The sequence below is a fragment of the Monopterus albus genome, unplaced genomic scaffold (genome assembly GCF_001952655.1).
Source record: "Monopterus albus unplaced genomic scaffold, M_albus_1.0 scaffold56.1, whole genome shotgun sequence".
Lineage (NCBI taxonomy): Eukaryota > Metazoa > Chordata > Actinopteri > Synbranchiformes > Synbranchidae > Monopterus > Monopterus albus.
This window is the reverse complement of record NW_018127936.1, coordinates 2,681,732-2,694,286: the sequence shown is the minus strand read 5'-3', so window position 1 is coordinate 2,694,286 and position 12,555 is coordinate 2,681,732. Positions and strand designations below refer to the sequence as shown.

The following is a 12,555-nucleotide window of genomic DNA, read 5'->3' as shown; positions in this document are numbered from 1 at the left end:
TATATATATACACAGTAAGCATGCTGCCAAGTACGCTTGTTTTATCTCTGGAATATACAGTTGTTTTTCATCTTTCAATCAGCCGCCCATTCACCTCCCAATAGACACTCCTCAGACACTTCAGCTCCCATAACAGTCCTCATCACTCCCAGAATACAGCCCCACTGAGGTTGGTCCAGGGGACCATTTAAAGCCAGCACCATCCTAGAACCTCTTTAGTCCCCTTTTGTACCACTGATCTCTGAAATAGTCTTCCGTCCATACAAGTGAGATTTTAGTGTTGTCCTCCATACACAGTAGTTTGGTTTTGTCACTGTGTGAAATCACTTTCAGCTGTGGCTCGGGAGGTAGAGTGGGTTGTCCCCTAACTGTAGGGTTAACGGTTCGATCCCTGGCTTCTCCAGTCCACGTGATGAAGTTTCCTTGAGCTAGACACTGAACCTCTAGGTGCTCCTGGTGATATCACCAGTGTGTGAATGGAAAATAGTCTTGAGTGCATTTAATGTGTAGAAAAACACAGTACAAGTACAGTAGAAGACCATTTTCCATTTTTTTTGCACCACCAATTTTGTTGTTGTTTTGTTGTACCACCAAACTTTTCATCATTACAATAGACACAATGAGTAGCATTTTAACAAAACCTACTGGAATTCAATAGATTGAATTGGTGTCTCCTCCTTGCTGATAATAGTGTAAACCCCATAGCTGTAATTAATAATGGAAAAACATTTTAGACCCTCACACCACTCAATCCATCATCTTCTGACTTTCCTGAATATTGTTTCATGTTGCAAAAACAGCTAACCTGATTTGTGTGTGTGTGTGTGTGCTTGCCACTACCCAGCTTGGTGGAGACCTTGGAGGAAGTCCTGCTGTAAGTAATTTTGTCTGAGTTTTTATTGTGCTTTGGTTGCTTTATTCACTGTGACATTGAATGTATCAGGGTAACATGTGGCTTTGTGACCCACAGATGGGAGCTGGTTTTGCTGCTCCTCCAGCTGCAATGCCAGCGTCTTTCAGTGCCCCCGTTAGCAGTGGTCTGGATGACCTGTTTGATCTCGGAGGTGGGGTCGGTATGCCTATGGGAGCCTACAGTCCCCCTAAAACAGTGAGTGTTAAGTTGAGAGGATTATGTAGCACTTGCAGTGGGATTGCTAATAAAATAAGTCTCTGTTCAGGTTTGGCTTCCAGCCATGAAGGCCAAGGGTCTGGAGATATCGGGCACTTTTGCCCGTCGTGCTGGGGTCATTCAAATGGAGATGACCCTCACTAATAAAGCTATGAGTGTCATGACTGATTTTGCCATCCAGTTTAATAGAAACAGGTAAGACCAACTACTAAGCAATGGAAGCTTAGATTTGATGTATATTTACACAATTTTTGAAGTCTTGTTTCCCCTCTGTTTCTCTTTAGCTTTGGTCTCGCCCCAGCTGGTCCACTCCAGGTTCTCAGTCCTCTTAGCCCTAACCAGAGTATTGAAGTGACTCTTCCCCTCAATACTGTTGGCCCTGTCATGAAGATGGATCCTCTCAATAATCTGCAGGTAATACAATGTTCAAGTTTTAGTTTTGGATGTAAAGTAACTTTCCTTTGCTGTTTCTGTTCTCCATTAACCCTGATTCCCAACTGAAACTGACAGCGATGTGACTTTTTAACAAGATGACTGTCAAAATGTTATGTATTTCAGAAGTTTTAATTTTTTCATCACTGGCTTTTTTCGGGACACTAATGCCTCAAGTTTAATGTCCTAACATGTCTTCCTACTTGGGCCCAAGGCCTCAAGCATTGTGACAGCACTCTGTCAGAGATTCATTATGTTGTCAGTAGTAATGTAGCAGACATGGACATGTGCTTATCTGTCAAATACCAAATTACAGTTGCCAGTATTTTACATTCTTAATCATTTATATATCCCAAGTTTACAGAACTAGAGCATTAACATGCTTCATTGATGAAATAGTAATGGACCTGACTGTGTCTTCTCCTAAGCTTTGTCAAATGATTAGTAATGCATCCTGCTGTTATTCAGCTATAGCATTACATTCCCATGCTGTGCATCAAATGGAATAAAAACATAAAACAGCCTCCAGAATCATTGTGAATAAAGAGCACCAAATGCTGGCTTGTTTTTGATCAGGGTGGTTCTTTTAACTGGGAAGAATGGTGGGCGGGTGCTGTATGCAGCTGGAGAGAGAAGATATGAGTGTCGAGGTGGGGGTGGTAATTAGTGGTCCCACAACACATTGCTCCTTTGTTTCTCCTGGCCTTAGCAGCCCTGCTAACCTTTTTACTGTGCTGCCTCTGGGCCCTGCTTTGATGGGTAGTACTGTCTGTTCTGACATTCTCAGATATTTTATTTTGAGAGGCCCTGCTTTATTTTTGTCTTGATGTTAAGGTGATGTTGCAGAACATTACTCTGAGTGCACTTTTAACTACTAATTTTTGGAAGCAGTTTTCTTTCTTATACCTGTACACCACCACTGTGACTGAAACCCTTCCATCAAAAACTCAGCACATTTAAGGGAAATGCTTTAGTAACTTTAGGTGCAAGTTTCATGGCTGTTTTTGCCATTGTAGGGCACTCGAAGCCATCAAAGTGGTGAAAATTAAAAAAGCTATGTAGTTCAGTGGATTCCAAATGTATCAAGGCTGAATAAATCCTTTGGTACTTCAACAAAGAATTGATAGTTTGGAAAGGACTGTCAATGAAGTGTTTGATTTGTCAGTTACTGACCTTCTACATACAGATCTCGCCCCACCAAGTTTGGTGACATACATTTTTCATCCTGAAGCTTCATGATATTTGTTATGTAGAGCTCTTTTAGTTTACAAACATCCAGAATAAGGGTTTGTTTATGTCGCTGTGTTACCGGCAGCCCTGCATTTGCACCCAGCAATAGGATGACCTAATGAATTATTCATTAGACATTCTTCTGCAGTCCTCTGGCCGAACTTACTGTCCTTCACTCAGCGCTTCTTTGTTGAACAGTCTGATCAAGATCACTGCCTGCCACTTGTTTCTTCAGGCTCTTTCATTGGACCACACTTGATTTTGTGTTTTTAGTGTCTTGTGCTTTTGTCACCAGGGTCCACATTTTTTTTTTTTTTTTTAAATATAGCCCTTCTTTTTTTTCTTGTCAGTCTTGTTTGTGTCATCTTTTATTTTTAATATTTAACTATAGACTGATATTGCTATTTTATTTGTATCTTTATATCATTTTGAAAAGCACCTTCTAAAAGACTGATTTATTTAGTTTGTGCAGTAGCTAATCTTGGCTAGTATTCTTTGGTTTCATGCTTTCTTTGAGATACAGTAGTATGAGATGCCAATAAAGGGCATTGATACCAGTGCTGATATTTTAGGGTCTAGTGTCGCCTACAGTGTGTGTGAGTATGTTTGTAAAAGAGTAAGACTGTAGTCCTCTTGTTCAGTAAATGGCACAATAAACCTGTAATGCCCATCCTTGAGGGGCATCTGAAAAGTAATTACTTGTGTACTGCTTTTTGTTTCTCCTCTTGTCAACCTCCTTCACCCCCTCCTTTGATGTAATCACTCTTGCAGGTGGCTGTTAAGAACAACATTGACGTATTCTACTTCAGCTGCCAGTACCCCATTAGCATGTTGTTCGTAGAGGACGGGAAGATGGGTGAGTGTGCCTTGTCTAAATCTCTTCACTCAAAAGACCTCCAAGCCCCGCTGACGTCAATGAGACATTCATCAGCATTTCAGCGAGGGCATATTATTGTGACTGTGACTTTCCTGTCTGAACTCATTTACATCTTGAGGCTGCACAGTTGTCTCCTGGAGTTTACAACGCTGCAATTTTGTGCCTTTAGATTTTTTTTTGTTTCTGTTTGATTTATGCTGTGAGAATGTTGGCATTTCTCCCATCATAGCCTCCTGATGGGGCTAGCAGTAGGACTGCTGCCAGAGGCTGCTAGCTAATGCTCCAGAGCCTAAGCCACAGTAGGAAACCTTTTGTGTAGTGTGGAATCAAACTGCTCACACACTACTTTGGCATTTTTTTCATCCTTTTTTCATTTTTTCAATCCTATTTTTATTCTCATATGATGTACATTTCAGTGAGCGCTCCATCTTTGGACTAATCCTGTGATTGTATCTCTTCACCCACAGAGCGACAGGTGTTCCTCGCCACATGGAAAGATATTCCTAATGACAATGAGTCCCAGTTTCAGATCAAAGACTGCCATCTGAGTTCAGGTGAGGAGGAGCAACAGAGAGTGCATTAGCTGGAAAAACACGGTACAGCCATATCCTACTGTTTCTTCATAAGTGAAGATAGCCCAGCAAAGCAGTGGTGATTTCAAATTCAGATCCTTGTTAATGAAGCAAATTGTATTTGGTAAGAACTCATCTCCTGCCGCCCTTGCATGTGAGAATTTTTAGTTCTACACAAGTGTGAGAGCAGCTGAACTGGATGATGGCTTAATGGAGAAGTTTTTTTTTTTAAATTTTCTTTATTTATGAACAACACGAGGGTTTCACATCCTACTGGGGCACAGTGGCAAGATGAGGCTGAGAGAAAAGTACATTTCAAGTTTAGTGACTATCTGTGCTGCACTGACAGCCTGGAGTGAAATTTTTGGGCTTAAGTGAAAAAGAAATCCTATGTAGTCTGGCACATTTTAATGGCTTTTTCAGTAGACAAGCACAGTGCATGGCAGGAGTCAGTGAGACTCTTTATACTAAATAATAATCTTTATTCACAGACTGAATACCAAAAATTGCAGTAGACCAGCTTTTTCAGATGAGACCATATAAGTTAAAATGTTAACAGTATTGGCTTTGTTACTGCATTAATGTCCATTCCACAGATGCATCATCCAGCAAACTGCAGGGCAGCAACATATTCACCATAGCCAAGCGAACAGTGGAGGGGCAGGACATGCTGTATCAGTCCATGAAACTCACCAATGGCATCTGGTTGCTGGCTGAGCTGAGAGTGCAGACAGGAAACCCAAACTATACGGTGAGTACTGTACTGGGTCTATTCATGAGTTGGAGTCATAACACTGTTGTTGTGCTAGTTCTGTGTTAACTATTTAATACTAAAAGAAATGGCTAGTGAGAGACTCTGGCAATCTTTAGTATTTTATTAAGAGACTCCATGTATGGGCTGATTTAAATATCTCTTGGTGTGCCAGCTGCTGCACTGAGGACTGTCCTTTTCTGTTAAAGATGCGACTTTGCTGAGGTAAAATGCCTAAAGTCATCAGATCTTTAATAGGATGTAAAGCTTTTACTGGAGTAGAACAAGCAGATTTTATGTGATATGTAAAAGAAATTTATAAGATGGTGCAGGAAATAAAAACAAAAGTTTAAATTGGTCTTATTCACAAGAAGTTTCTTATCTATGCTTGAAATCTAATTGTGCACTTCAGTGATTTTTATGCAGGTCTAAAAAGGTCCCAGGTTGATGTTTCATCTTCCAAAGTGCTGTTTAATTCACTGTTCATTGTGACTCGGGATGCTCTCTGCCACTGCAGTTACCTAATCTTTCACATCTCAAGCTGTAGTCTGTAATCATACTGAAATATAACTATAAAGGCGTTTTTTAATATGTTTGCTATTGGTGGACCACACACAACACAGCAATCAAAAGGGGACCATTCAGGGCTTGCATACCTTTCCTCCAGAGTGGTCTCACTGTTGTGAATGTTCATTTATACTGTGGAGGAAAGTTTCCACTTCCATTCTGCACTTCAATCTAAAGAAGACCCCTGTTTGTTGAATTAATTCAGTCTGATGGAGTTAATGAAACGGTATTATTGTGTCATGGGTAAAGGCAAATGACAGCAGTAGCTGATTAGAGAAGCAGAGATGTGACAGCAAGGCTGGTCCTGGATCTGCTGGTGCCTTAGGTGAGTTGCTACTTTGAGATATGGTGAGCTTACGTGGCAATGACGGGTAGCCTTGCAGACTGCATTAGTTCTGTCACGTCATGGTAGCAGTCAGTGTTTATTCCAGTCAGTGTCAACTTGAGACTGTCAGGGCTGGAGCTCAGGGGGTGTTTTCTGTAATCAGTTTGTTAGTGGGACATTTAGCCGCAACAGGATAGAGCGGGTGACAGTACTATCTAAGAACCCCCGCCTGGCACTGCCCTAGGCAACCACCTGTGTTGCCTCTGCCATATGGGTCAGCCCTGTGTGACAGAAATTGATGCGCTGCAATGAGTGGTGAGCATGCTGAACGGGGGAGGCTGGTTGATTGTTTGTGTATTTGTGCACACATGTTTGTTTGGGCCCTCCACTGTGTTCTTGCTTGTCTCCACTTTCTCAGAGTGCCACGGTCTCTGTTCCTGATGGATTGTGTTTGGCTTTCCAGACCGACCACCTTGGCGCATCTCTCCTCCCCTCTCTTCAGTCAGATCATGGTTTTATTTGTAACTCTCTTTGTTTCCTCCCGTTCAAACTACTCAGTTTGTCAGTCACCCAGCTCTCATGCCTTAAAATCCAATTTCACATTTGTTCTCTTTATTCATCACATAGCCTAACCTGATTAAGGAAGTAGTAATTCCTTGAGTGAAAGCTGTTTTACATTTATTGCATCCTTTATTTTTCTTTTGGAGGTGATGTACATCTTTCATTTTCTCAGTGTCGACTTGTTGCATTTTAATTTCCCCTGTGCATCCATTAGTGGTCTAGGATTAAATCAGGTTGTTGTTGTTCACTTACACATTCAGCTGTTTCCGTTCTGTTGTCCTTTGACCTTTTTGAGTTCATGCTCATTTTTAAGTCCAAACTGTTCATCTCTGTGCCTGGAAAAAAAGTGCCCTATGCTGTGCAGATGGATCATAAATTGTTTAGTGAGGAAAAGACCAGACGTCCAAGTTAACTGTGCTGTGTGTACAGCATGCATTCTGATGCTGCTCTCTCTGAGCTGCTGGCTGCTGTATGGTCCCTGTACACTTTTGGCACAGCACATTAAAGCCAAACTGCAAAAGCCCTTTGCCAGCAGCTGTTGTTATCCACTGTGTGTTTTCTGGGTTTTTATTTTGCAACTGACAAATTTATTACTATGGCTGGAGATGTATGGAAGCATCACCTTTTTCTAATATCTCAAAGCTTGATTGGCTTTAGTTCTCCCATGGTGCCTCACTACTTGTATAAAAGAATTATGGCTGTGTCCTAATTCCACACACTACTACTTCTAGCTGGGGTTCTTCATATTGTGCATGTACAAAAGTGATAAAACAGAATATGTTGAAGGACGCTGGTGTGCGTTTAAAGTATGTTTGATTATGAATGTGAGCTTAATGGACACTGTTGTCCCACAGTACAGTGTGCAGCTGAAATTGTGGATCTTGCACAATGTGTTGGTATTTTCCGACTCCTGAGGGGAATGTGTGGCTCTTTAGCTGCTAAATGCTCCACTGTATTCTGCTGCTAGTTGCTAACTGTCTGTCAGATTGTTGTTGCTGAACAGGTCATGCACAGTGCTGACAGCAGCTGACTGCTGCAGCCAAAAATGATGCAGTGAGAGTGAACCAGAACAGTTTAATTGTGGGCCAAACATCTAGTCAGCTGAAACTCCCTCTACAAAGGTGAGCAGAGTTGAAGGTTGGGGTGAATATTCTTTGGTTCATCACTACGGGAGACCCTTTATATATATTGCCATGCTGTTTATACATTGTTACAGAAGTATCGATTAAAGCTGCTTTATGTTTCTAAATGTGACATTATCAAGCTCAAATTTCATTTGACTGCTTTCCACTCGTATACTTAGTTTATTCTATAGTATTTATGGAGGAGAACTGGGACACTTATTGTTTTGATGTGAAGAAGAATGTTCTCATCTGCTTTCTCCTGTCCCCATGGCAGTCCCTCTACAAGAGCTTGGTGTTATTGGAACATACAGTATACTAGGAGACTACATACATGCGTTTTCTTTGAGAGATCTTGCATTATCATTTTACCATGGTATCCATCCCTTCAGTATTTCTGAAACTGACCTTTGTGGCCAGTGTTACAAATCGATGGGAGGGACTGCTGTGTGCTGTTATTGGGTTTTAATATAATATTTGCAACAATGTGAAGTATCTTGATTGGTCCATTATTAAAAGAACTGGGCTACACAGAAACATTTACATGTCTGGTTATTTTATCCATAAAGTATCGGACAAATTTTTTTTTGTTTGTTTGTTTGTTTGGGAGAAAATTTACATGTCTGGTTATTTTATCCATAAGTATCGGAAAATGTTTATTTATTTATTTTGGGGGGGAGAAAATTTACTATGTCACTATACAGTAAAATTACATGTACCATAGCAGAGAAAATTAAACATTGGCCACACATAGCTAACACATACAGTTGTTTAAAGTTATGTCTTATGACACAGAACATGGTCTAAACTATTAGATTTAATTCTGATTTGGTAAACAACTTTTGCTAGTGCAGAACACAAAACAAGACAGAGTTTGTCTGTATCAAATGTTGGGACAAGGTACATATCACTTCATTAAGCCTTGACCATGTATCAGAAGGTCCTCTTTCATTGCCTTGCCCTTTTTCTCTGCTGCATTATTGTATCAGAAAACTGCAGTGGCTCCAGCTCCCTGTTTATGCAGGTTTCACAACAACTCCTGCAGTGTTTTTCAGGCTGGTCAATTGCTTGTGTGATTAGTAATGTACCTGTGTCTCACTGGAGGTCACTTCACATCTGATACTGTCATTTTGGTAACTAAGCATTTGCATTAGAAATGCAAAGTTGTGCATTCACCTTCATACTTCAGGTTCATTGTTTTGGCATGGTGAAAGAATCCCGCATAATAACGAGTCTCTTTCAGGCCATACCACATGCACGCTTTTAGGTGTTGTCATCACTGCTGCTCCCTGTTCCTTCTGTCTCTTATATCTCTGCCTGTGTACCCAGTATAATATTAATATTTTGGTAACGAGTCTTTAGCTGAACACATGAACGCTGCTGTATCAAGCTTTCTTAATATCAGTGTCTAGAACATTAGCGCTCATTCCATGACTGTCGCTGTCTAAATTCTGCCAGAAGTACCATGTATTAGTAAAGAGTCAAGCGCTGCCTCTACACTCTGAAGGAGCTGTGCAACATTACTGCTTTATTCCACCACAACACAGTCCTTCACTTTTGTTTGATGTGTGTGTTCAGTGAGTCAAGCAGCAGCCAGGTGTGAAACGCACATCAGCGACCTACCAAATCGCTTGTCAGTGGATCATAACTTTTTTTCTTGTTGTTTTGTCTGGTAGTCTGAAAGACAAAACAATTACAGCATCAGGATAGTGGAATATCAAACCTAGATACTAAGGATGGGAAGGTGAGAAGTATTTTATGTGAATACAGCCAAAAACAAACGCTTCTTTCTGTTGTGCTCTGCATCTTGTGTGTGTAGCCCTGGCTTAAAAACACACACACACAGATGTGAAACTGGATGCGCTTACTAGGCTACTGTAATTCCCGATTTCCATTTATACATATGTCAAACAAAATCAGGTAAAAGTCAGTTTGTTTTGTTTTCAAAACCTAAATTAAATGGCCACCAAGTACACGGTACAGCTAAAAATATTTCAGAAAAAAAAAAACAATTCAATGAAGTGAACATTTAAAGTCAAGGAAACAGGGTTGTTCTGGTGACCTTGGAGTGCATTATTATGTCATTCTCATTTTCTTCCCTCTTCTTCTTGTCACCCCTCTTCTCTCACTGTCTAATAACAGGTAGAGATTGCCCAGAATACTTTAAGAAATTCAAGGGAATAAAAGATCAATAAGTCAAATGAAAGGACAGATATTTCCAGCTCCGCAGGCAATTTTGATGTCTTATTTTTTTTTTATATGTAGTTTTTTATAGTCATAGTGCATGTGTGCTTGATACCCTTTAGCACACAGTGACCCCTAAAACAATTTTTCAGCGGAACAAATGTGATTCTAAGAAATGACAGTGATGAAAGCTACAAGAAAAACACTGAGGCAGAGCTGCTCCTGAGATTGTGTGTGTGTGTGTGTGTGTGTGTGTGTTGGTCAGGGTAAGAAAAATGCAGCTTGTTTTCTTGCCTTTACATCACATCACAGAGACATGTGGGCTGTTATGGGTTCCATTTGTCATAGGACAAAGCACATCTAGTTCTGACAGTGCAGCGGCTGTGAAAATTTTGAAATTATTCTGAATCCTTGTACTTTGTATTCATTATTAAGAGTTTAATGCGTTATCATAGCAGTATCTGCCTTGATACAGTTGTTCCAAAGCTCCAGCTGCCTTTTAGTTTCCTGTAAAGACTGTTTCTGGTTCTGAGGAAATGACTGATGCAGTGTAATTGCAGTATGATTGCAGGAGAAAAAAAACTTGCTTCATGAGGCTGTGTCAAATCCTATACCTACTCCCAGCTGAGACTAGCCTCAGAGTGGAGAGGCTGCATCTGCTTTCTCTCATGTTTTTATGTGTCTGACTATGTCTGAGCCTGAATGGAAGACTTTCAATCCAAAGCTGCTTTTTTTCTCCCTCAAAGTAATAAACTGTGTATCCTGTAAAAGAGGGCATTTAAACAGACAATGATGTTATTCTGATTATTTATTATGGCCATGTTTACACCATATGCTCATGAAGCTCTAGAAATATCAAGTGTTTACATCAGACTTGTCCTCATTAAAACCTTTTATAGATCTTTATGGAATTTCCCCATTGTGGGATCAACAAAGTCTTACCCTACCCTAGATTAAAAAGCTGTATCATTACATTTTTGGGAGGTTGCATGTTTTAGTGTTTTTCCTGTTTCTTTGTGCCATTTATGTTAAATTATACAGCAGTATTAGCTTCTCAGCTCTGTCTTGTTGTCAAAGGCTTATGTAACTTGATTTCTCTGGTAACCTGATGTGTATCTGTAAACCTTGAATTGTAGTACAGTATCTTTATAAATGATGTTCACCTCTGCTTGACTCTTCTCTCCCTCAGGTCTGTCTAAAGTGCAGAGCTCCAGAGGTTTCCCAGTGTGTGTTCCAGAGTTACGAGGCAGTGCTGAAGAATTGAAAAATGGCCCCCTGACTACTGTGCTGCTGTCTCTCCTTCTCTCCCCTCACCCATGGACCATAGTCCATTGTCACGCAGCGCAGGCACCACTTCCTGCTATGTTGGGCCTGCAGGCTGCACTCTGTTTGTCATGCAGCTGTTTAATTAGGATGGTTAATGATCTGTTTTCCCATTTTGAACTATCATCAACTTTGTTTTGCTTCTTAATTTTTCCAAGACTGCAGAGATTTCTGGTTCACTTTCTTGGCTAGCATTATCTTATCCCTTCTTGGTGTGTTTTTTGTTTCAGTTTCAGCACAATACATGTATAAATTATCTAAATGAACTGAGTAGGTCCTTCACTTCTCCCTGCTTGTTTTCCTGCGACTTTTTTTCCCCCCTTGCATGAGGCTCTTTAATCACTGTCTAGCCCCACTCCTCTGCAAATTGGAGTCTGTTTTTAGCATCTGCAATCAGCAGGTGGATCATCACTGTCAGCATATTTATAAGGGGTACTTTTCAGTTAAAATGCAGCAATAAAAAAGGCTTTAATTCTCCTTACCCTTCTGTCTGTGCAACATGAAAGATGGCTGACTGGGCCTTAGAAGAGACACATAAATAATTAGATACTACGAAAACTACATTATTGTTGTCATTTTATAGATGTCCCTTAGGCATCTGTGGTTAGCAGTGGGAGCAGATCCTCTGCTGTCCCCAAGAGCAGAATGTCTGATGTGTGCAGTATGCATGGCAACAGTGTTGGTGTGTTTCTTTTTAATTTTTACATCCATATCTGGACAATTTATAAAGTAGCAGCAGCCATCCACTGACTGCTCTCTTTCTGAGTCATTCCATGGTCTAATTTGTGTTTGTCGTCTTGACAGTGTACATGTGGCAAACTGGGAGAGAGCCTCAGGTGTTGAAGATTTTGTATATACTGCTTCCCTCTGTATCAGTGACAACAACTCGGGCTCTCTCTGCCACTTTGCTCTCTCTTCAAGTACCATGGCCACCTGAGGTGAAGTCTCAGGTGAGAACTGATGTCATGGTTTGTAACACTTGTGATAATAAGTGTATATGCAGGTAGCACACACTGTCATAGCTGAAACAGGAATGGAACAACATCCAGTGTTTCTGTGTTACCCACAGACTACAGATTAATTGGATTCCTTTTTTTTTGAGTCTTTGCTCTGAAGCCCTTTTCATCAGCTCTACAGGATATGTGCGCCCACGCTAACGCATTAACACATTTCAACAGAGGTGGCTGCGTACACAGAATCTGTGTCTTTGTGTGTGGTGATGGCTGAGTCATATGAAATGCTGCAACAAAAAAAAGTTTAATTACGTGCTGGTTGACATGATTTTGTTCATTGTCTGTACATCATTTGAAAAAAAAACTATTAAAACTCTTATTCACGTGACAAGTTTTTTTTTTCCCATTCCTATATTTGGACATTAAGGCAGAATAATAGTCAAAACTCCAGTGCTAAAAAATAGAATTTAGTGACACATTCTGCCAAAGTGTCAAAGGATGCATAATGTCATCTCAGTTTTATTAGTAAA

General features: G+C 40.4%; 1 protein-coding gene across 4 annotated transcripts in view; it reads left to right on the top strand.

Annotated features, from left to right (window-relative positions):
• The window catches only part of ap1b1 (adaptor related protein complex 1 subunit beta 1), a 23,946-nt gene extending 11,533 nt beyond the window's left edge, over window positions 1-12,413 (top strand). For all 4 annotated transcript variants that reach the window (XM_020602396.1, XM_020602397.1, XM_020602395.1 and 1 more), the window contains exons 15-22: window positions 845-874; window positions 971-1,108; window positions 1,179-1,324; window positions 1,414-1,543; window positions 3,563-3,647; window positions 4,136-4,222; window positions 4,837-4,991; window positions 10,939-12,413. In XM_020602396.1, coding sequence (XP_020458052.1) covers window positions 845-874; window positions 971-1,108; window positions 1,179-1,324; window positions 1,414-1,543; window positions 3,563-3,647; window positions 4,136-4,222; window positions 4,837-4,991; window positions 10,939-11,013 — 846 coding nt within the window. In that variant the 3' untranslated portion in view covers window positions 11,014-12,413. The remainder of the gene's footprint in view (window positions 1-844; window positions 875-970; window positions 1,109-1,178; window positions 1,325-1,413; window positions 1,544-3,562; window positions 3,648-4,135; window positions 4,223-4,836; window positions 4,992-10,938) is intronic.
• The last annotated feature ends 142 nt before the right edge of the window (window positions 12,414-12,555 follow it).